We start from the raw sequence: 22,311 nt of genomic DNA, 5'->3' as shown, positions 1-22,311 counted from the left end.
GCACAATCAATATGACAGGGGAGACGGATAGTATTGATAGGGTCGAGAATGTTGGAAATACCAATAATATGGGAAATTTGAAGAACAACGACAGTATTGACAATAATGATAATATTGACAATGTAGAAGATGTTAATGGGGATGATGACGATGACCTATTTGGGGATGACGACGAGGACGATGATGATATTGATAATGATAACGGCAATAATGAAGACGGAGATGAAGAAGATCAGAAATCTAGGAACGAAGAAAATGACGCCAATTCGGAATTGGATGTTGAAGAAGATATCAAAGAAGCAGAAGTAACTTTAGAGAGGCATCCAAGATCTCATAAACCACTGAATGACGATGCATATAGTTTCCCTCTGCCAAGGTTCCTTTATGTGGAACCAACCCCTTTCACCCCAAACTTATTTGAAGAAGATTTAAAAGAATTTATTCGGACGAGTAACCAATCAACAGATCCAAATGAAGCGACACTTAGATCGTCAATTCAGTTCAAGAAGTTGCAACTGATCAATACAATCCGATGGAGATACTCCAAGGATAATGAGGGTAATTTATTCAAGCAGTCAAATGCAAACATCATTGAATGGGATGATGGTTCAATGTCACTTAAACTGGGTAACGAATATTTCGATATCAAAACGAAACCTTTAGATGATAATATTTTGTCAGTACAGAACGGTGAAACCGTAATGTCTTTACAACCACTCAATAAAAGTATACAGGTTTTACCACCAAGTATGAAATCTAAAGCGCATGTTATATTAGCAAATACAATTTCAAAAAATTTGAAGGCCAAGAAGTCGAAGACTATCAATACCATAGTTACCTCGGAAGATCCAGAATTAAGGGCCAGAGAAATATCTAAAGCACAGCGTGAAATCGAGAAGGCACGTCGTAGACAAGCAATGAAACTTGAATTACAAGAGCAAGAGAACGAACGAAGATCAATGTCTGCCGGTCTCTCAATTGGTGGTAGAGATGAAGCTAATGTTGATGATGATATCGATGTTGGTGATGATTACGATGATTACGATGAGGAGGAGGACGATGAGGACGATATAGTACACGACGAAGATGAGGATGAACTTGATCGTGCAGAGGCACGTCTTAAACAAGTTAAGAAAGAAGGTGCTGCAAAGTATCGCGATTTGTCTACAGAAAGAGACGACGATGTTGACGAAGACCTCGAAAATAGACAGGGAGGATCTGTCCGTAAGAAGAGAAAACTTGTCTTCGATGAGGATGACGAGTAGTCTACTGATATAAATAACAAAAGCCTAATAAAAAGAAAACAAAAATGAAAACAAAAACGAAAACTACTGAAAATGAGAATGAAAACGAAAATGAAAACAAAACAAAATAAAAACAGAGTGAGAAAGCAGACACTATTTCATTTTTCGTACGAGCATCCACTCCTTCACTGTATAGTACACTTTTCTTCTTCCCCGAACGTAAATTAACAACTAGACTAAACACAGCAAACATGTCCTGGAACGGTATGTAACATCCGAACGAGTAGTTTCGACATCTTTTGAAGGTCCCCAGACACACATACTAACTGGCAATTGCATTCTATAGCGTACACTGACAATATCGTTGCCTCTACTCTCTTTGACAAGGCTGCCATCTACTCCGCAGATGGCGCTGGTGTCTGGGCCAATACTGGCAACTTGACTTTGCAACCAGGAGAAATACAGGCTATTGTTTCTGGCTTTGCAGATCCTTCCCAACTTCAAATGAACGGTTTCCATGTCGAAGGTGTTAAACAATTCTGCATCAAAGCTGATGAGAGATCAATCTACGGAAAGCACGACTTGGAAGGTGTTATGTGTGTTAAAACCAAACAAGCTATTATTATTGCCCATTATCCAACTGGTGTTGTTGCTGGTAATGCAGCCAATGTTATCGAGAAGATGGGAGACTACTTGATAAGCGTTGGTTACTAGATTGAGAGAACCAAAAGGTCGCCACTAATGTGTGGGTGTTTTTTTTTTTCTTATTTTCCAACTGTCTTACAATTGACTAATGATATCTTTAATTACATATAACATTTAGATGTATATATATTTAAGTATATATGCCTATATGTGTATTCATATATGTATAAATATATGTATACAAATGAATACATAAACATACATAGTTCAAAGAACCGAATCCATTTTGCTGAAAACATTAACAACAGCAGCAACAATTTCCAAATTCATCTCAAACCCAGGGTGTTGGTCAACTTCTTTGTCGATCTCACTCTGTAAATTGGTACCTAAATTCAGCTTACTCTTGTCAACAAAAGGGTAGTCTCCGAAGTTTTCCAACAATTCTTCCGCCCTAAGGAACCCATTGTCCCTGGTATCAAAATTGACATCAACCAAAACGTTTTCTAAAACATTTGCTGCAGAACACCCGCAGACTAATACAACGCTCCTCAAATACTGCCAATCCAGAGTGGAAGGATAATACTTGTCATCATGCTCTAGAACCACATTTCTACTGGTCAAGAGGTTCAGTATCTTGGCGGTGATCTTCTTCTTCGGTAATGGGTCGTTGATTGGATGTGTGGCCATGTCAAAGAGCAAGAAATTCTTGTGCTCGGTCCTCAAGACTCCCTTGTCTACTAGGCCTTTTGCCAACCTCTCCCTGACCTGTTTCAATTGGTAGCTGATCTTCATTAAATTCCAAGTTTCTCCACTGAGCAAATCGATCCAGTTCAAAACGCTGAGATGTTCCTCCTCGTTCTTCATCAGTTTTAAGGCTTCGTCCAAAATGGTCTCCCCCGTCAACGTCGTGTCAACAACCTCGACTAATCTGTCGGGCAACTCAAACCGTTTCCTGGCTGGATCATTGATCATTCTGATTCGATTCCTTAATGTTAGCTCCACCAAAATCAACCCTCTGAGAGCATATGATATGTTGTCGTTCCAAAACGATAGGTATCCTTCCTTGTCCTTCAACCCAACAAGCAACACCTCCTCGAGCATTGTCAAGTATGGAGGTGTTCTTTCGACAGTCGGCACCGAATTCGTCTTATCATTGTTGCTGCCATTCAAGCTGCCTGTGTTGATGATGTCCTTACCATTGCCGTCCTCGCCGTCTTCACCTATGTTTTTTTTGCCAGCCCCTCTACGTCTTGCCAATCCAGATGACATGTCTAGTGGTGTGATTGGGTGTGATTGGATCTTCGTGGAGACGAAATAAGCGTTTCTCCTTAACAACAATCCCCTTGATACAACCCGTCTCTTTTATTTTTCGACATTCTTCAACTTTCAGCCTACAACGTGCAGATTGAAACAATACGAGAAGCGGAGAGAGGAAAAAAAAACAAGTCGCGAATGCGAGTACCAATGCGAAAATACATGGAGAATAGTTGAAGTAATGATATAATAAAAGAAATCATGATTATGGGCATGATGATGATAGTGGTAGAATACTATCAAAAGTAACAGAGAAGAAAAACCATTGAGTGGCTTGTGCATAGAAGAGTCCTTTCATAATCTATTGATTAATGACACCCTCGTATGATGTGAATGGTAGTTCTAATAACGATAGATCCAGTAGAGATGGAACTAGTACGGATGAAACATGTATGTTTAAGAAGAAACTTCCTAGGGCCACTTTAAAGCAAAAGATCGAAGTTTTAGATTACCTTGCAGGACCTCCGCAGCGATCACAGATAGAAGCATTGGGCCATTATAGAAGACTTGGAGAATTTGCTATATCGCAGGCAACACTTTCAAACTGGGCAACACACGAGGATAAGATCAGAGAGGAGTTTGATAGAAACCCCAATTTGAACTCGTACAAGAAAATACCGGTGCTAAAGTACCCGGAGATAAACGATAAGGTTGAGAAACACATCTCTATCCTTATAGAGGAGGGCATAAAGATAAACAACAAGATCATAAAGGATACATACATAAAATTCATGAAGGAGGAAGGTTTAGACGTGTCCGATTTTAAACTTTCCACAGGCATGCTAAAGTCATTTAAAAAGAGGAATTTAAACCATCTTAAGACCAAATTGGATGCCTCCCATTTAGGTGCTTCCAACTCTTCTGAACAGAAGACCGATGTTACTGAACATGCTCTTCCATTTGATAACCACCAAATACATCCAAGGGATGCAGACCTCCAGCTTAATACCATTTCGGAAACCATCGACTTGGACTTGGATGATTTTGATAAAATTTTCAATGACACCACCGTGGGCCTCAGTACAAAGTTAATCCACTCCGGCGATGCATATACACCAAATTCTAATGATGTGTTCACCTTCAACCCTTCTTCGTTGGACTATTCTAATCAGCTCTTCAATTTACCAGTCACATTGCCTCAACTGCAAACATCTCCGCCGGCAATTTCCAACAAAGATGCGCCACAAAGTAAATGTAAGGAATTATCCTCAATATCAAATATACTCCCCAATCCTTTACCGACGAAACACAAACTCCCGTATTATCCAACTTACAAGAACCCTTTAAATGATAGCCATGCATACTCAAAGAGACACCATAATACCACCAGCAATGCGAACTTTGTTGGATCCAAAAATTCCAATCCAAACAGTGAAAAGATTGAGAAGATATTGGAAAACATAACAAACGGCTATGTCACCTTGTACAATTCCGGAACTTCCGCTATTATGGGGATATTGAGTAACATCAACCCGGATAACGTGTTTATTGATGATGAAGGCTATCAAGGGACTCATGATGTCATTGGGTTTTTAAATAAATTAACAAACGTCAAGAAATTCCCATTGTCTTCATTGGATGCGAGCTCTACCATTCCTTCAAATTCAGTTATGATTATCGAATCGCCAATGAATCCACTCGGTTATGTGCATGACATCTCTCACTATTCGAAAATATGTAAGTCGGGTAACAATGGAGCCAATTGTAAGTTAATTGTTGATTCAACGCTTGCCCCTCCACCTTTACAGGAGCCTTTCAAAAATGGGGCAGACTATATTGTGTACTCCGCAGTCAAATATCTTGCAGGTGTTAGTGATTTAAGTGCGGGATTCGTTGTCTCAAAGGATAAACCTTCAAAAATCTCACTACATAATGAAAGGATGGCCTTAGGGACCTCCATCGCTAATTTTGACAGCTTCTTATTGTTGAGAAGCTTGAGAACGTACAAAATGAGAATCTTAACGCAGTGTAACAATGCAGAAAAAATCATCAAGTTCTTACTGAAAAACCAGATTAAGTACAAAAACGTTTTGGCTAAAATACATCATGCTTCTCTACAAGAAAATGGCAGAATTGTTATGGAACAATTGAACGATTATTACAACCCCGTATTTGCTTTGGAATTAAGGGAACCTTCATACCCTGATAAATTGCTTCATAGGTTCAACTTCTTAAGTAACAATCCAAATTTGGAAGGTGGAGAAACATTGGTAGAGTTGATATATGGGAATAATAAGTTCATCTCTGAGGTTGACAATTACAAGAGTTTGAAAAATTACAAAAAAATGCTAAGGTTCAGTGTGGGGTGTGAAGATTTCCAAGATATTATAAGGGATATTGACCAAGCATTAACCGGTTTAATGAATTAAATAGCTATTTTAGGAATACCACAATGTATATATGTATAATAAACAGCGCATTTATTTTTCAAACTCAATTAATCAACGTCCATTTCCATTTCTATAGTGGGATTATTTCCCGCCCTCTGTAATTCTTGTAATTTCTCTTCAACAATAACATCACGTTGTAAAGGAGTAATTTGATCTAACAGATCGTCCTTAATAAACGTCAAATAATACGGTGTTGCTGTGTTGCCCTCTGCAAAGTTAAAAACTTCTTCAATTGTAACTTCACTGACTATTTCATCATTGTACTTACGGTAAACATTGTTCTTTGGATCTCTAATATAAATCCAGTAATGACCATAAGAAGCTTGACCACGATGAATAAAAACTGCAAAAATTGAATATCCAATTTTTTCAAACCCTTTAAATTGCTGAGTTATATTATTCTGAAGCACCTCCAGTTCATTGTTAATTGCTTCCAATTCGGTCTGGATTCTTTCGATTTCAAGGTCAAGTATCTCAAGCGTGTTCATGTCCACAGTGACACCTAGTTCCTTGACGTTTTCGGATTTTAAAAAATCCCTGGTAGTAATTAGTACATCTTTATTTGTCATGCCTTGGTCGTTGACCAGAGTTAAAATAGACTTTCTCTCGTTTAACTCGACAACACGCCGTCTCCAATTGAAAACTTCCTGCCTTTTGTTAATGATTGTCTCATCGTCAGTTTCCAAGTATCTATCCATGTATAGTTTCTCTCCAAATGGTATTGGATCGTTTGACTTCACTGGAATTAACTTAACACGGTCAAATTGAACTCGCTGAATTTGAATTTGTAAAATTTTCGGAAGCTCAATTATAGTTAAGGACCTTTTGACCTCTCCATCCTCTAATTCCAACAAATCTTCGGTGAAGAAAGTGTCTAATGCATCATAGATATCTTTAGGGTGGTCTCCAATGTTAACAATTAGATTCAAAAAGCTTTCAATTTTGGTTCTAACACTTCCACCTGGTATATCTTGTTTGGTCTCTTTGTCAACGGGGACTAGTCTTTGCTTGGTCTTACCAAAAAAAAGATCCTTGATCATATCTAATTGCTCATTATTTTCGTCTAATTCATCTGGCTTCATAGCACTCTCAATCTGAGTTAAGACATTAGATATACACTCTGTAACATCTTGTTGATTTCCCATCTCCACTGCAAATTCAAATTGGTCTGCGCTGATCTTGCATACAGCAGCAGTATGGTTGACCTTTTTCGGGCTGCATAATTTTTTCGAAACTTTTTTCAGGGACACTGCGTCTGTAGCTTCTTCATCATTCCCTATACTATCTTCTTCAACATTAACGCACGGAATCTCAGGTTTAGCATTATCAGTATCTGATAAATCTATTAAATCAGTGACATCTTCTTTCAAGTCTTCTGAATGCACAAAAAGGTCTTTCTCGACTTGTTGGCTTTCCAAAGGTCCCACCTTCAACGACTCACCATTCACATCAACGACTGGCTCCTCAAATTCAACTTCAAAGCTTATTGGGCTAAATGATAAATAAGCTAATTCACTTGTGGGCGTGACACAGCTCTCATTTTCATGAATTAGTTTGTAGTATAGGTCTCTAAGTTGGTACATAAATTGGTACGATCTTTCAGTCTCCTTAATATTAACTGTTCTACCACCAATTCTGCGAATTGAGTACTTCTCATTTTTGTTGAATTCTTCAGGATCAAAGACCTCGTTGAAGTTTAAAACATAGTTACGCAAAGGTTCAATGACAAAGTAATATTGCAACAACGAGTTTAGATAACATGTATTACCAATATTGTTTAAACCAGCTGGAGATTGGTCCACAGCCAGTAAAGAAGTGTCAATGATACCGCTTGATATAAAAGCCTCAATTAATTTTGAGTGTCTTGCATCACCGATTGTTTTCAATGATTTCCATAAATAGCGGAAATCCGTACCTGTATCCTTCTGAGCCCGTTCTTGAAAGATTCTAATAATAGCCAAATCATCAGCAGTTTCTAAACAACCAATAGTGGAATAACTGTCCTTCAAACTAACTGCTCCAATCGAAAATTGAGGCAAATTTCTTTCTATATACTCCATTAGGATAACACTTTTCCTAGCAAGGACTATTGTGAAAAAAGCTCTTGCTACATTTGGATCATATCCCATTCCACTCTCTGATATTCTATAATCATAGAGAGTGATTAACAAAGAATCATCAAGGTTTGGCTCGATTTCGAGTAACTGATACGCATCCAGCAAGTCAAAGAAAGGTTCCGTATTCAAATATCGTTGAAGGTACTCACTGGACCTATATTTCGCAATTTTTGCAAGACAATCTCTAAAAGTGACCTTCTCGTATTTGGATGTAGCAACAATGAGCTGGTTCTGGTATGCCAATAATAGTTGTTCATCAGTTATACTATCCAACGTATCGCAAGAACTAATGTGGAACCCAAATCTATCAAAACATCCTTTCAACTCTCCAAATCCTAATATACCCTTCTCTTTCAAAATAGTAACATAATAGGGAAGATCATCGGAGTATCTTGAAGTAACGAAATAAGTCAAGGCATCAAAATAAATTGGGCTGTTAACTGGATCATGTGTCGTTAAATTCTGATACATATTAATGATCAACTGGTCATTGTAATGAGGACATATTGATAAAACAATTGAAGCCTCGTTGTAGTATTTATCATTCCATTTCAGCCAATTGTAATTTTGCTGCTGTGAATCAAATTCATGAAGGACATTAAATACACTTTCAAATGAATTCGAAAAGCTATTTGAAAAATCATACTGGTTGGGTGAGGTAATAGCTGCAAAATAGGCAGCCTCATTGGCAGCCCTCCTCAAAAAGTTTTCATAAACAAACGAATACTCTCCTAGTTTAGATATTATAACCGGATAAATGCAAGGTGAGTTATTCTCGTTATCCAATGAAAAAAAAAACTTATCAAGCAACAAATCAATATCAATGGAAACCTGTAGAAACTTCTTCTGTACATCTATCTTCTTTAAATCTCTTTCATCAGTTTGTTTGATAGCGCCAGTTAAAACGGATCTAAATTTCAGAAAACTGTCATGCGGGGTCAATGCGTTACCAAAAGACTGACCTTCTGGTTCTTGTGAGTTAAATTTAGCAACTCTTGTTTGAATCTCTGTTAAACTAAACAATTCCAAGTCACTTTGATCGAGGATACTGGAGTACACTTCCACTCTAATAACTGTTCCGGTTTCCTTCGAAATGAAGTTCCCCGAATCAACCACTTTTGGAAGGGATTTCAAAAGGATATCTATCGACTCCTTCGGAATTTCCCCAGCGGCACACAAAATATCTTCGGGTTCAATATAAATCCTATCCGAGTCAGATAGCTGACTGTCGTGAAATCCATAAAAACTGTTTTTGACATTAATTCTATCATTGTAATACTTAATTTTGATGCAGTAATGATATATGACACTATCCTCGAATAACGAATGTGAATCACACGGAACAAGTAATCCCGTAAATGTTGCAAGTGAAGTATTGCCGTCCAACTCAATGGTGCGATAAGAGCCAAAATCTGGATTCTTAGTATCCCAGTAAACCGGCTGATATTTCATCGTTGAGGCGCCATTCTGGGACAATTGTTTGGCATAGTTTATTGTTGGTAAAGATATAACACCATCTTGCTGTTTAAGAAGAAAAAGTGGATCTGACCTGAGATCATCCAATATACGATCCGATGACTTTAAGCAAAGTGCAGAACTAAACTCGTACTCAAACGGAGATATTTCTTGTTCCTCTTCTACATTTTCTTCACCTAAACTCAATTCTCCATTATCTAATTGGACACTGTTAGACTCCTCTGCTGAAAATACTCCCATTTCTTCATCTTCGTCCTTCTCATCATACTGGACTACTGGAACCTTGGGAATATTGGAAGGATTGATTCCTATGCTCTCATTGTTCTCACCACTGTCACTGAATGGGTTAACGTCTCCCATAGTTTCGGCTAGTTTATGTATCGATAGTTCTAAAACTGTATGTAATAAGTTGGAGCAGAGGGGGGTTCCTCTTTGGTGTCACAAAGAAGTATTGCAGCTTTGAGACTGAGGATAGCTTGCCTTCCAGACTTCAATGTACTTGCGCCTACATGAATTTTCGTTTATTAACTACATAGTTATTTTTTTTTGGAGATTTTTCTATGATGTCAGAAATAAATGAAAAACGCTTTCTTTTTTTGGTCTTTCAAATATAAACACAAACTTTTTCTCGTTAACCAGATGGTATTAGCAGATTGGTTCGGTACCACTCCAAAAGGTGATAAATCACCTGATCCTCCTGTTGTGGAGGGGATTATTGAGGAACCTTCGACTAAAGAACTGTCACTTTACAATTACAATCATCCACATGAGAAACCCGAGAAAGACAATCAATTAAGCTTACAAGGGATAGTGACATCCAACCCCTACTTTGCCGCTGGTGGAGGTTTGATGGTTTTAGGAGCAGGGCTTGGGCTTGCCCGGAAAGGTCTCATTGCTTTTTCAAATCTGATGATTCGTCGTTTAATCGTCGATTTGGAAATTAGAAACAGTGATAAATCATATGATTGGTTTCTGAATTGGATGGCTAATTACAAACATAGAGTTTCGAGGCAGTTGAGTGTCCAGACTAAATATGTTCAACATCAAAATGGCTCGATTCAAACCGGATTCTCGTTTGTTCCAGGACCTGGTTCTCATTGGTTTAAATACAACGGCGCTTGGTTTAACGTTAAGAGAGAAAGATCGGAGAGGATCCACAATTCAGGGCAACCAATGGAAACCGTTACTTTGAAGACGTTATACAAGGATAGGTTTCTGTTGGCATCAATATTAGACGAGGCCAGGCAGATGGCAATGAAAATGAATGAGGGTAAAACAGTTTTATTTAAATCCTGGGGGCAAGATTGGAGGGTTTTTGGAAAGCCAAGAAGGAAACGTGTAATTGATTCTGTTATTTTGGACAAAGGTATAAAAGAAAGTATTATTGATGACGTCAAGGAGTTTCTAGAATCTGGCTCGTGGTACAATGACAGAGGTATTCCTTATCGTCGAGGATATCTTCTATATGGGCCACCAGGTAGCGGTAAAACAAGTTTTATACAAGCACTTGCCGGCGAATTCGATTATAACATTGCAATAATGAACATTGGTGAGCCAAACTTAACAGACGACAGATTAGCATATTTAATGAACAACATTCCTGAACGTACCATTCTTTTATTGGAAGATATTGATGCCGCATTTAACCGACGTGAACAATCCAAAGAACAAGGATATTCATCGGGGGTTACTTTCAGTGGGTTGTTAAATGCTCTTGATGGTGTTGCATCTGCAGAAGAAGTGATAACATTCATGACGACTAATCACCCAGAAAAGCTTGATCCAGCTCTTTTACGGCCAGGTAGAATAGATGTCAAGGTCCTCATTGATAACGCGTCAGATTATCAAATAGAGAAAATGTTCCAAAGATTTTATGATAATGAAGAAAAACTTGACAAATTTATGAAAAAGTTCAAAGACTTGGAACTACCATATGTAAGTACTGCTCAGTTGCAAGGTTTGTTTGTGCAATTCAAGGAGGATCCAGATTTGGCTATTGAAAACGTGGAAATCTTGAAGTCCCCTCATATGAACAACTTCTTCTATGAGTAAATATCCTCACCTTACTTTCTTTGTACCTGTAAATAAACAAACAGAATTGACAAGCTTGTGTCCCTTGACATTTCAGCCGGCATTACGAGCATTCTCAAACTGGTTCAATAAATACTCTCCTGTTTCTTTCCAATGTTGGTCCATAACCTCGGACGATCCTCCAACTAAGGAATTTTTTTGCGTTTCCACTGCTAGCTTCTTAACAAACCGAATGTAATTTATATAGAAGAGTACGTCGATGTTCTTTTGTCCTAATTTGAAATCCGTGCCTTGTTTCTCGTTCAAAAGTTTTAGTTGGTGTTTTAGGATCCGTCTGTGTCGTCTAATTAGATCTGCATGTACAGTAGCCATTCTTTTATTGAGACCCTGTTTTTACTTTAAATAAGAAAAGAAGAAATCACATTAAAACACCAAAAAATAAAAAACAGCCCAAAACCAAGAAGCGAATATAGCAAGCAAATGCGAAATCACACCTTACTAAAATCTCAGCTTTCAGTGCCAGGAATTTAAACTACAAATCTATAAAGATTCAATATCCTAAACAGTATTGGCGTAGATGCTCTAGTACAGAGACACTTAACATTTTTGTGTGTTCCTCCATGGAGGGTGCCATGGCGGAAACTTGAGCAAAAGATTCAAATAAAGTATTGATTTCAACTGGCGCATTGGATTTTAGCACAGAGAACATTCTATCATTTCCCATCAGCAAAGATTTGACACCATTCACAAGAGCTTCGTAGAGTAAACTTGGAAACTCTGTACAGCTGATGGTCTGTATTGACTTGGAAACTCCAATCAAAATCTTTATTTGTTCAATTGACATATCTACCAACACAGTGCAAGATGGTACAGCACAAGAATAAATCATTGAAAGCATGTTCACATAATGTGAATTCAGGTGCTCCGACATTGAGCCGACATTGAAACCAGTTCCATGCGTGAGTATGTTAACATCCTCCCATAATGCAACCATAGAAAAATACAGTTTTGAAAGCTTTTTGTTGATAAATGTAGTATGAACAGTGTTGTTCTTGGTGTTGTCCTGCTTGTCAAGCTCGAGCTTTCTTGATCTTCGTACTACTTTTCCCTCACCGATTCCAACAGCCTCTAATGCATCTATCATCTTTTTTTCCCTCTCCTCTAAAGCAACATCCACTATCCCCCTTCCATTCAACTCCTTGCTATCTAATCTCAAAAATGCTTCATGTCCTGGTCCCCTTAAGTTTTTCGGTTTTACTTTCTGTAGGTCACCTTTACCCCATATAAAGTCATCATGTTTCCCTGATAACTCTCTACAGCTCAAGCCTATGCATGTTAGTACTTTTATCCGGGTAGAGATTGACCAATCCTGTTTAAGAAACATTTTCAACAGGTAATCAATAGCATTTTCAAAGTCAGACGTACAAAGCGCAATCATGAACGAGAGTTTCCAAGAATTAAAGGCAGAATCCACCTCATTATCAGTAAGTTTGTTGTTACTTCTTAGTGGGAACCCTGTGCTGTCCATGTCTAAAGCAGCATCGATAAGCCTGGTTATATAAAACGTCAATTCAGGCATGCCTTTCTTAATTCTAACCATTTCAATTCCAATACTGAATGCAATTCCCCGCTTTTCAAACGCAGTTTTGTCTTTTTGAGGATCTGATAGAAGGTAATGAAGTAAATCTTTCAAAAACACGGGCTTTGTAACATGCACCTTCCTCTCTACTGAGGGATCATCCAAATCAGAATCGCTTGCATCAGAATCGCAACGAATATCTACCATTAGTGGTTTTTCATCCACTAGTTGGGTTTCTTCACTTTGCACAAGAGTGATAGATCTATACGAACGTATAGTACAAACCACATCATCGATTGATTTGAATTCAACATCGGCAAACTCCTTTTGGAGTTCCATAAGTGGCGACATGAAAAGCGCTTTTCTCTTTGAGTAATCGGGAATATTGAACATCTCCTTGTCGTTCAGTTTCGTGTAAATAAAGTCGGCAATAAACATACCTAAATCTCTGAGCTTTACTAACTTCGATTCCAACCTATTCGACACCGTGTCTAAAAACTGTTTTGAAGTCGACACTTTGTGTATATCTTCATCACATAAATGAAGCAATAAAATGACAATATACTGAGCAGTGGCAATTTGTAGATTGTACGAAGTACACGACATGTATTCCTGGTTACCAAAATTTGAGAGTATCCTAAGCACATGTTCTTTCTTAACGCGTCCCGTATTGTGAATCCACGCGTATGAGGCTATATAGTTTGTATTAGCTTCACATGATTTCAGTATCAGCTCACTAGCATCAACCAAATCAAATGTCTTTAGCATATTGTTGATCAACGACGAATACAATTTGCCAGAAGTATAATCTGTGATTTTCAAGTTAAAAGCTTTGAATAACCCCATCATAAATCGTTTCTTATTCTCTATGGCCTTCGATTTCCCTTTCAAACTATTACCATTCTCTTGCTTGAAAAAACTATTGAGGATTTTCCAGTTTTCTATGATCATGTTGAATACAGCTTCAGGCTCTTTCTCTAGAAAAAAAATGAGTATCTGCTGCACTGTATCTGTCTTGTCTGATCGGAGATTACATTGTTCAATCCTGGCAGCCAGACATTTCACACAGTTTCCAGTATAAAATTCCATAAGTTGTCTGACCCTCATACGATTAACATTTAGTACAAAATCACTATTTGGCGGATGGTCAAAAAGCCACAGATGCACCTGGCCAAGAACATCAGTCAACTTCATCGTCAAAAAAACCCTCCAGTTGTTATTATGAGTACCCTTACAATTCAAGAATAAGTCTATAACGAACTCTAATTTGTGTTCTAGAATGTGTGATAGAATGTCCACGTATGAATAGACCTTTTCACTCTTAGTAGTTTCATCTGAAGCAGCTTCCTTTATGCTTCTAAGAAGTTGGTTGATCCCAATCGGAGTAGCCAATAGCTCTATTATTGCTTTTCTTATGTCATTACTAGCTAATATATATGCCTGTGGAATAACTCTTTCCAGGAGTATCAATGAAAGATGAAGATTGTCTGAATCGGAGAGAGGTGAGTATGCACTAACTGTATTTAACGCTGTCTGCAATTCTAGAGTTGAAAAGTCCAAACGCTTCAGCTGATCCAAAACCGACTCAAGAGATGACATCTCTATTTTAAAGGGGGATTTGGAGGGGAAAAAAACTATAAAGAAAATCAGAGGTTTTGTTGAATCTGATGATCGATTGTAAAATTTGAGCTATCCGCCAACAGCTGAAAAAACAATAATGTTAACACATTGAAAAAACCTTTCTTCACACTGCACACTTTGTGACTCTGCAGTGGTGCTTCTTTGGTACCTTTTCTAAAAACGGTGGTTCTGGCGTTGCTGTATTAAACTAAGAAATAAGAGACATTAAAAATGGTTGCTGTACAAAATCCCTTGATCCCCTTTGATCACACATACATTTTATATTCTCCAGACAACATATTTTCTTTGCCTTTAGCTGCGGCATCTTTGACTCCAATCCTGATTTTGGTGTTTTTGTTCTCATGGTTCGTTATTACGAGGGAGATAGAACCTTGTATTTTTGCTGCAGGTCATGTTTGTAATGATATATTAAGTGGTATATTGAAAAATACTGTCAGGTATCCACGACCAATACGTGGACAGATCTTCAAACAAGACGGAGGGTTGGTATGGGGAATGCCAAGTTCCCACACCCAATTCATGTCTTTTTGGTTTACGTATACTTTGTTAGCCTACATTCTCAATTATCCAGGACCTTCAATTAGCAAAAAGTGCCAGCTAATATACAGTATCGGTGCCATGTTTACAGTAGGGATGGTTATTGCAAGTAGAATAGTGTTTGAATATCACAATTGGAACCAAGTAATTGTTGGGCTACTGTTAGGATCCGTACTTGCTTGTTTTTACTGGGTTTTCGTCAATTTGCTCCGTGAATACGGGATAATTGACAGGTTACTCTCTGGGAAAATTTTTAAACTGTTGCTAGTGAAAGATAGTTTTGGGCGTGGTTCCTTCCCTCTCTTAGAGGATGAACGCAGGGTATATGAGGAAATTGTCTCCGTGAAGGGCGACTCTGCTGCCCGTAGAAACTGAAACGACTGACAAATATATATATATATTGGAAGAAGAGTAAACTAATAGAGGAATAAAGCTTGAAAGAGAAAAAGTTTAAAAATCAAAGGGGAAAAAAAAATTAAAAAAAATTAGAACTGGAATTTTCTAGATCTCCAATATCTGTCTCAGCTTCTTCTTTAAAGTAGATTCACAAGAACTTCCTGTAAACTGCACGAAATCAGACAGGCCCTATAAAATATAATCTGCTATATACCCAATGTCCACAAGTCCCAACTATAACCGGGTGCCTAACCAAGAACCTGGTTCTCTTGAAAAGAACAGTTTTGGAATGTCAACGCCCATTATCAATCCTCACAACCAATTCCCAGATAGGGTGCTTCAAAGCTCAAATATTGAAGGAAATAACAATTTATTAAACTACAATTTTGCATTCCACTCCAATCTCCATGGCCATAAGAGACCTTTCTCAGATGCACAAGATAGTCCGCACAATGCAAAACGTCGATTGGTTGAAAACTTGAACGAATTGACTTTGGGAAGAGCAAACATGAGGGGGAAGACATCCGGTATATTTGGGAACATATCTAAGGAACAATTGAAAAGACCTCTGACAGATCCTAATAAAGTTATAATACAAAATATAGACCAATTTTTGCAAGAGAATCCCGAACAGTTGGATATTATAGGAAGAAGCTTACAATTAGATGACCTAAAGAAGGCTGGATTGGATGGGCTTGTGGTGGCATGTGGATTGGATTTGAAGAAAGTGTGGACCAGCATTGTAGATCGATACAAGAACGGGGGGTCGTCCAACAAAGGCGTTGATGACTTAATCCACAAAATGATATGGGATGAGTACTTGGCCAAGTATTTCTCCGTCATCAAACACTATGATCCCTTTAAAGTAATGTGGAAGAGCTACGTCCAATGGTTATCCAAAAAAAATAAATTGAATTACAGAAGTCATAGAATCACTGAACTTGATGGTGATGGCGATGCGATGATGATGGAAGAGGTAAACCAACCAGATGAACAACAAAAGGAACAAGTTCTAGTTGAAGATGATTTGGAATTCCATGATGACGAAGATGTCCAAAACGAAATGGCTAGATTGGCATATAGGGAGCAGCGCCTGAGAGATGGTATGAGCAACTATGGATCATACTATACCCATGAAGATGCTGGCCACAATCTCTGGGAGACTAGCCACAATCAGCATCATGTCGAAGCGTATGCTCAGGATGACGATGTGGTGATGGACGACTAGCATGTGTAGCGGGGAAATTATCTCCATAGTAAATACGCCTGTGGTTGTGTATAATTGTCCTTCGTTGTATACCTTAAAATTTGTAGATCAAATTTCATCAAATATAGAATCCAAATATTGGTTCTCGGCTATTCTTCAGGTGTCGAATTCAGAAGTTTCTTGTCCAAGAGTCAACAATGTCAGTGCCGTCCTTGTGCTATGTCCACCCCACACTGCTGTTGTCTATTACCGATCACTTGCATAGAGTAGAGAGCATTTCTGATGAAACCTTGAAGAAAAATCCTATAGTCGGTCTCGTTCTAGGTAGAGCCACAGCAACATCCATTTCTTTGTTGTATGGATTTGAACTTGGACCTGGAGATTTGCACGAGCTGAACTCAATTGAAAAACGCCTTGATTTGTTGAGTGAAATATATGGAGGAAATTACCTGCAACTTGTGGGGTTTTACTCAGTAGGGTCAACTAACGACTACCTCTTTGACAAAGTGATACAGAATTTACGTGCACTTAAAAAAACCAATGATCCCAAGTCGGTACTGTGCGGCATAGATTTTGATACTTTGATACTAACTACTGTGCCATCTTTCCAAGTAACTAAAAATGGTGTAAATATAAAGGACTGTGTGGAAATCACATATGTTGGAAAAAGAGAAATGTGTGAATTCCAAATAAAGTTCAACCAAGCAGAGCAATTAATATTTAACAGCTACAGAGATGCACCTAAGATAATGCAATCCAAGCATTGTGATGAGAGTGGTGGTGACAATGCCGGTAGGATATGCGGTGGAGAGATAAACGTTTCCCTGGGTCTGCTCTCGTCTGAAATACATAAAGCATTGCAGTTTGTTAGAAACGTTAGAACTGGCGCTATTCAAGTGGACTCTTATGAAAAGCAAAAGGCTCTGAATGAACTTTATTCGTTAACACATAAACTTATTGTTGTAAAAGAGGAACTAAGCGAGCCGGGTGGCAGTACAAACGACAAAATAAATGAATTGATTGCGCTTGGATCAGTAACATCGTCTTTACTTCGTGACAACCTCCAATACTCGAATTAGTAGGAAACTATTGCCCCTAATAAGCACCACATCATCACAAACGTTGCAAATTGTCGCCCAAGCTCTCCTAGGTAGATTTCCTTTATAGGGTGCTGATAGTAATCGTCTAGTCTTATCTTTTCATTGCCTTTCCGACCAAATGTTGTCATTGCAAACTGATACAAAGATCCAGTTAGTATAGTGCCAACAACAAAGAAAATCAGGCCGTAAAGGCCTTCCAATTGCAATATCCCGCAGGCTGATCCTAATACCATATCAGAAACATCTTTGTAGTACTGTAAAATTTTGTGGTTATGGATTTGTGAGGGTAAATATACGGAGTCTTCTCGAGTGGGCATTGTGCACTGTATAGGTACGGCCTAAGCTGCTGAAGTGTTTGGAAGTCTATGAATTAGTAAGTGACAAACTTATCGATCTTGCAATATCAAATAAGTGATCCCTTACTTAGTGGCGAATTCTGATCCTGAATTTTTCTTCACTGGCGCAAGATATTTTTTATGGGGAAACTATTTGATTCTTCAACTATTAATTGGTACATTCTTCTTTTTTCATTGTATTAATAGTTTGGCGAAAATTTTGTATCAATACTATGTCGTTCAATAATAGTTTCAATCCTTCATGTAATGTGAAAACTGAGCCTGGTTTGGTGTCAGCGGATGCTGAATACGAAACATTTCCATTGAAAGCCCTCACACAGGAAGAACTAGAAGAAACAAGGTACCACGTCTTGAAATTCCACAGTGTGAAGAAGATCGACCCGGCAAAAGATTTTGAACGGCCAACAAGACTACATAGAAAGGATCCAAAGAACTTACAATTTCAGATGTCACTAAAAGAGTTGGAGCAAAAGAAAGTCCGGGATGCAGAAAAAGAACAAGAGCAGATAGCTAAAAGGAAAGAGTATATTGCAAAAACAGGTAAAACAGAGTTGACTGACGAGCAAATCGATGAGGAGATAGAGGTTGAAGGTTTGGATGAGAGAGATCGTAAGATATACGAAGAAAAGAAAAAGAAGGAAAAGGAAATTCAAGAAAAGGAGGAGGAAAGGAACAGACAGATGCAACTTGTTGCACCAGATGGGGGTGCTAGAAAATCCAAGAAGCAAGTGATTAAAAAGAGGACTAAACAGGTTAAAGTATACAACGAAGCCAAGCGGAAACTAAGGTATGAAGAATTTTATCCATGGGTGTTAGAAGATTACGATGCTAAACAAGCTTGGGTTGGTAATTACGAAGCTGGCCTACATGACAATTATTGTATGCTGATTTTAGATCCTGTAACAAAATGCTTCAAGTTAGCACCAGTTGAGAAATTTTATAAGTTCACCTCAAGAAATAAGTATGCAACATTGACGCTAGAAGAAGCGGAAGCCAAGATGAAACAAGGAAGTTCAGGTCAACGTTGGCTAATGAGGAAAATGTTGGATGAAGTTGAGACCGGTAAAAGAGTCGATTTGAGATATAGAAAAATTGCTAACCTAAAAGTGGATGGCGACGCACTTGGCGATGATGAAAAAAGGTCCGATGAAGATGAAGACCTGGATTTTGATGATGAATTTCAAGATGACGAAGAAGCACCAATTATGGAGGGCCCTGATGAGGAAAAGAAGTTGATTGAGAACAAGGTGAAGAAGGAAATGTTAAGTGCCAATAACTTGATCGAGAAAGTTCCAGTTGATGAAGAAAGTGATGAGGATTTAGATGATTTGTTCGAAGTGAAAAAGGAAGATAAGGAAAGTAAAAAATTAAGAAAAGCACTAAGTAAGAACGCAATGAATGAGGTTTACGCTAGTGACGACGACGAATCAGAAAACCCCTACCTATCGGAGAGTGAAGTGGAAAGCGAAGAAGAGAACCAAAAAGAGAAGGAGGAAGAAGTTAAAGTTAAAGTTGAAAGCGATGATGAGGTAAATATCAAGATGAAACCAGCTGATGAGACCCAATTTTCCAGCCCAGCCTGGAAAAGAAATAAGTCTATTTATATTTCTGGTTATCGAGGTGGCTTCCTTACTATCAAAGCTACAGAGAAGATTTTGTCACAATTTACGCATGGTGAATGGAATCCGAGAACTGCTATCCGTAGAGATTTGACAGAAGATAGGCTAGGTCAGGAACATGAGGTCAACACAACAGAGACAGATCCAAATAAGCTGACTCGCGCTGACATAGATGCCCTATTAGTTAACGGACCAATCGATCTGTCGGTTATGGTCAAGGCATTGCGTGGAAAAATGCATAAAGATCCGAACTCTAAAGATACTCTAAAACAGATTCTAAAAGAGCACTTTATCTTGAAGAACAAACAAGTCCATCCTAAAGAATAAGTTACATGCCATGAATCGATTGCTTTTTATTCTCCTTTGATTTTATGTATAATATAAGTAGTTATCTCTTTCTTGGACTTTTTCGGCCATATTTGCTGCACACCTCGTACTTTGGAATCATGGAAACACCCAGCAAAGATATATAAAAAAAATGCGAAATTCCAAAACTTTCTAGAAAAAAAAATTATCTGAAAAATATATGGTGTAGTTCTGTGTTGCTATTGCTATATGAAGGCCCTATTCAACCAGCAAATACCATTTGAACCCCATAGAAATGCCAACAGAATTGCAAGAACTTGTTGGATTTTTGCATGATGATTCTCTCAATGTGAGAGAGATTGCACTTCAGCATTTAGTCCAATATTCGCCTGGAGGAGCTAACAATCAACAGGCTATTTTCAAGTATGACAATTGTAGGGCCATCCCAGATCTAATCAAGCTGTGTGGAGAAAAGAAGGGGAAAACTGTCAATGAAGCGTTAACTATTTTGGTTAATCTCTGTGACGATGTAGAGCTCCGTCAACTTATATCGAAAGATAGGGAATTTTTGAAAAGCTTAATTGAAAGCTTACCATCTCCAACCAATCTTAATGGTGATTTAATGTGTATTTTACTAGCAAACCTAGCTAAAACTGATAACATTTTAGAAGTCTTCAACATGAATATAAAGATTGCCGAAAGTCAAAAGGCCATCTTTAAGAGTACCAAAGCTATGGATTGTTTAATGGACATGTTTGTCAAAGGATACGAAAGAAAAATCAACAAATATGCATGTTATGATTATCTCTCCTACTTTTTTGCGGATATATCTAGATTCAAGCAAGGCCGTGATTATTTTGTTACTGAACAAGAGTATGATGGTATAATCCCACTAACCAAGATTCTAGTGTTCACAGAAAAATGGGACGCCAAAGTCAGAAGAGAAGGGGTTGCCTCAACAATCAAAAACTCACTATTTGATATTGAAAAGCATGAAATTTTTTTGAATGAACCAGTCAATTTGCTGGTATACTTGTTAGGCCCTATAGCTCTTCCTGGGAATAAGGGCTTGGATGATGATGAAATCATGGAGCTACCAGATGAACTTCAATTCCTTGATGACAACAAGCAGGTGGAAACTGTAAAGGAAATCATTGCTGTGCATTTGGAGAGTTTGTTATTACTTTGTTCTACAAGAAAGGGAAGAGATTTCCTAAGAAGCAAAAGTGTGTACCCATTGGTAAGGGAATTACACAAGGAAACAAAGGATGAAACCATTACTGAATTGTGTGATCGTTTAGTTCAGATGCTGAAGAGAGATGAGGGAGAACAAAAAGGTGATGCTGAAGAAATAGAAGAAATCAAGGATATATTAGAAAAAGTTGAAGGTGTTGAAAGTGATGTCGAGATGAAGGATAAATCTGATGATGATGATGACGATGATGCTGAAGGTATGGTCGTTGTCTGCTAGTTATTTCTATAGATGTGTATATTCATTGTATTTTTGCTTTATAGTTCAATTACAGAGAACCTATTCCTTATGCATTTTACCATTGAACCCCTAAAACTCTGAATCATTGGCATTGAATGTATCTGCGTCCCCTTCTAATCTCCAAAGAAAAAATCTCACTTTTGGCTTAGAATGAAATGATTTTGTATAAAAGGAATTAAACATGATATAAGAATAAATAAATAGAAGACTGCAATAATTGAAACTTTTCATGAAATCTAACTATTGACATCTTATTGGATTGTTTCGATATTTTAAAAAAGTTAGTCGATTTTAGAGGCGTTGCTTGTTAGGTGTTTAAGATAGAAGATTATTCAAGTGATTAATTGATTTATTCATCATCTTCATCTTCTGCAGACTCAAAACCAGCTAGGACCTTTGGCTTTAAGTCAGCCCAAAGCTTACCCTTGTTTCTTGCTTCGTACCATCTGGTGACAGCTTCATCAAGGCCAACTTGGAACAAGAAAGCACCTGCAAAAATGGAAGCAACGTAAGTTGAGTTTCTCTTAAAAATTGTGTTAAAAATGGTAGAGTACATTGTGGTTATATAGTCTATGTTTACCCGTAATAGGTCTTATCTTCAGAGAACTTGTTAAGCATGTTCTTCTCAATGTTAAATATGAACCTCTCATATTCTCGCCAGCGAGTTTTGTATACATTTCCCGCCCTCTGATTGGCTACAAAAAACGCTACACATGCGACAAAACTAAACGTTGTGTTTTGGTATGCGGGGTGAATAGGAACTGACACGAAATGAATAATAAAGGTTGTTAAGGAGTCATCCATGGTCACTGCACTATTCCTTTCATTTTTTCATGTTCATAGAGTATCATCTAGCCTATA

At 37.9% G+C, this 22,311-nt stretch overlaps 13 protein-coding genes across 13 annotated transcripts; 8 read left to right on the top strand and 5 right to left on the bottom strand.

Annotated features, from left to right (window-relative positions):
- Nucleotides 1-11: 11 nt before the first annotated feature.
- C5L36_0C11080 (uncharacterized protein) lies at nucleotides 12-1,265 on the top strand (the record flags this gene model as incomplete). The annotated part of the gene is made up of 1 exon (XM_029466820.1): nucleotides 12-1,265. One exon carries the CDS (start codon nucleotides 12-14, stop codon nucleotides 1,263-1,265), a length of 1,254 nt encoding a protein of 417 aa, XP_029322680.1.
- Nucleotides 1,266-1,495: 230 nt separating this feature from the next.
- Nucleotides 1,496-1,958, top strand: C5L36_0C11070 (uncharacterized protein; the record flags this gene model as incomplete). The annotated part of the gene is made up of 2 exons (XM_029466819.1): nucleotides 1,496-1,508; nucleotides 1,591-1,958. 2 exons carry the CDS (start codon nucleotides 1,496-1,498, stop codon nucleotides 1,956-1,958), a joined length of 381 nt encoding a protein of 126 aa, XP_029322679.1.
- Nucleotides 1,959-2,156: 198 nt separating this feature from the next.
- On the bottom strand, nucleotides 2,157-3,158 carry C5L36_0C11060 (uncharacterized protein; the record flags this gene model as incomplete). The annotated part of the gene is made up of 1 exon (XM_029466818.1): nucleotides 2,157-3,158. The coding sequence occupies one exon, from the start codon at nucleotides 3,156-3,158 to the stop codon at nucleotides 2,157-2,159; it is 1,002 nt and encodes a 333-aa protein (XP_029322678.1).
- Nucleotides 3,159-3,514: 356 nt separating this feature from the next.
- C5L36_0C11050 (uncharacterized protein) lies at nucleotides 3,515-5,572 on the top strand (the record flags this gene model as incomplete). Its single annotated transcript, XM_029466817.1, has 1 exon — nucleotides 3,515-5,572. The coding sequence occupies one exon, from the start codon at nucleotides 3,515-3,517 to the stop codon at nucleotides 5,570-5,572; it is 2,058 nt and encodes a 685-aa protein (XP_029322677.1).
- Nucleotides 5,573-5,640: 68 nt separating this feature from the next.
- On the bottom strand, nucleotides 5,641-9,546 carry C5L36_0C11040 (uncharacterized protein; the record flags this gene model as incomplete). The annotated part of the gene is made up of 1 exon (XM_029466816.1): nucleotides 5,641-9,546. One exon carries the CDS (start codon nucleotides 9,544-9,546, stop codon nucleotides 5,641-5,643), a length of 3,906 nt encoding a protein of 1,301 aa, XP_029322676.1.
- Nucleotides 9,547-9,762: 216 nt separating this feature from the next.
- On the top strand, nucleotides 9,763-11,238 carry C5L36_0C11030 (uncharacterized protein; the record flags this gene model as incomplete). The annotated part of the gene is made up of 1 exon (XM_029466815.1): nucleotides 9,763-11,238. One exon carries the CDS (start codon nucleotides 9,763-9,765, stop codon nucleotides 11,236-11,238), a length of 1,476 nt encoding a protein of 491 aa, XP_029322675.1.
- A 529-nt stretch (nucleotides 11,239-11,767) lies between these two features.
- C5L36_0C11020 (uncharacterized protein) lies at nucleotides 11,768-14,395 on the bottom strand (the record flags this gene model as incomplete). Its single annotated transcript, XM_029466814.1, has 1 exon — nucleotides 11,768-14,395. One exon carries the CDS (start codon nucleotides 14,393-14,395, stop codon nucleotides 11,768-11,770), a length of 2,628 nt encoding a protein of 875 aa, XP_029322674.1.
- A 252-nt stretch (nucleotides 14,396-14,647) lies between these two features.
- C5L36_0C11010 (uncharacterized protein) lies at nucleotides 14,648-15,349 on the top strand (the record flags this gene model as incomplete). The annotated part of the gene is made up of 1 exon (XM_029466813.1): nucleotides 14,648-15,349. The coding sequence occupies one exon, from the start codon at nucleotides 14,648-14,650 to the stop codon at nucleotides 15,347-15,349; it is 702 nt and encodes a 233-aa protein (XP_029322673.1).
- Nucleotides 15,350-15,587: 238 nt separating this feature from the next.
- On the top strand, nucleotides 15,588-16,598 carry C5L36_0C11000 (uncharacterized protein; the record flags this gene model as incomplete). Its single annotated transcript, XM_029466812.1, has 1 exon — nucleotides 15,588-16,598. One exon carries the CDS (start codon nucleotides 15,588-15,590, stop codon nucleotides 16,596-16,598), a length of 1,011 nt encoding a protein of 336 aa, XP_029322672.1.
- A 1,054-nt stretch (nucleotides 16,599-17,652) lies between these two features.
- On the bottom strand, nucleotides 17,653-17,994 carry C5L36_0C10990 (uncharacterized protein; the record flags this gene model as incomplete). Its single annotated transcript, XM_029466811.1, has 1 exon — nucleotides 17,653-17,994. The coding sequence occupies one exon, from the start codon at nucleotides 17,992-17,994 to the stop codon at nucleotides 17,653-17,655; it is 342 nt and encodes a 113-aa protein (XP_029322671.1).
- Nucleotides 17,995-18,245: 251 nt separating this feature from the next.
- C5L36_0C10980 (uncharacterized protein) lies at nucleotides 18,246-19,979 on the top strand (the record flags this gene model as incomplete). The annotated part of the gene is made up of 1 exon (XM_029466810.1): nucleotides 18,246-19,979. The coding sequence occupies one exon, from the start codon at nucleotides 18,246-18,248 to the stop codon at nucleotides 19,977-19,979; it is 1,734 nt and encodes a 577-aa protein (XP_029322670.1).
- Nucleotides 19,980-20,253: 274 nt separating this feature from the next.
- C5L36_0C10970 (uncharacterized protein) lies at nucleotides 20,254-21,429 on the top strand (the record flags this gene model as incomplete). The annotated part of the gene is made up of 1 exon (XM_029466809.1): nucleotides 20,254-21,429. One exon carries the CDS (start codon nucleotides 20,254-20,256, stop codon nucleotides 21,427-21,429), a length of 1,176 nt encoding a protein of 391 aa, XP_029322669.1.
- Nucleotides 21,430-21,799: 370 nt separating this feature from the next.
- On the bottom strand, nucleotides 21,800-22,042 carry C5L36_0C10960 (uncharacterized protein; the record flags this gene model as incomplete). The annotated part of the gene is made up of 1 exon (XM_029466808.1): nucleotides 21,800-22,042. A coding segment is annotated over one exon (243 nt), but the record flags the coding sequence as incomplete, so codon positions are not given.
- Nucleotides 22,043-22,311: the final 269 nt, after the last annotated feature.

This window comes from Pichia kudriavzevii, chromosome 3, assembly GCF_003054445.1.
Source record: "Pichia kudriavzevii chromosome 3, complete sequence".
In the NCBI taxonomy this organism is placed as follows: Eukaryota; Fungi; Ascomycota; class Pichiomycetes; order Pichiales; family Pichiaceae; genus Pichia; species Pichia kudriavzevii.
Note: the sequence above shows the minus strand (reverse complement) of the source record. Positions and strands in the feature narration are given on the sequence as shown.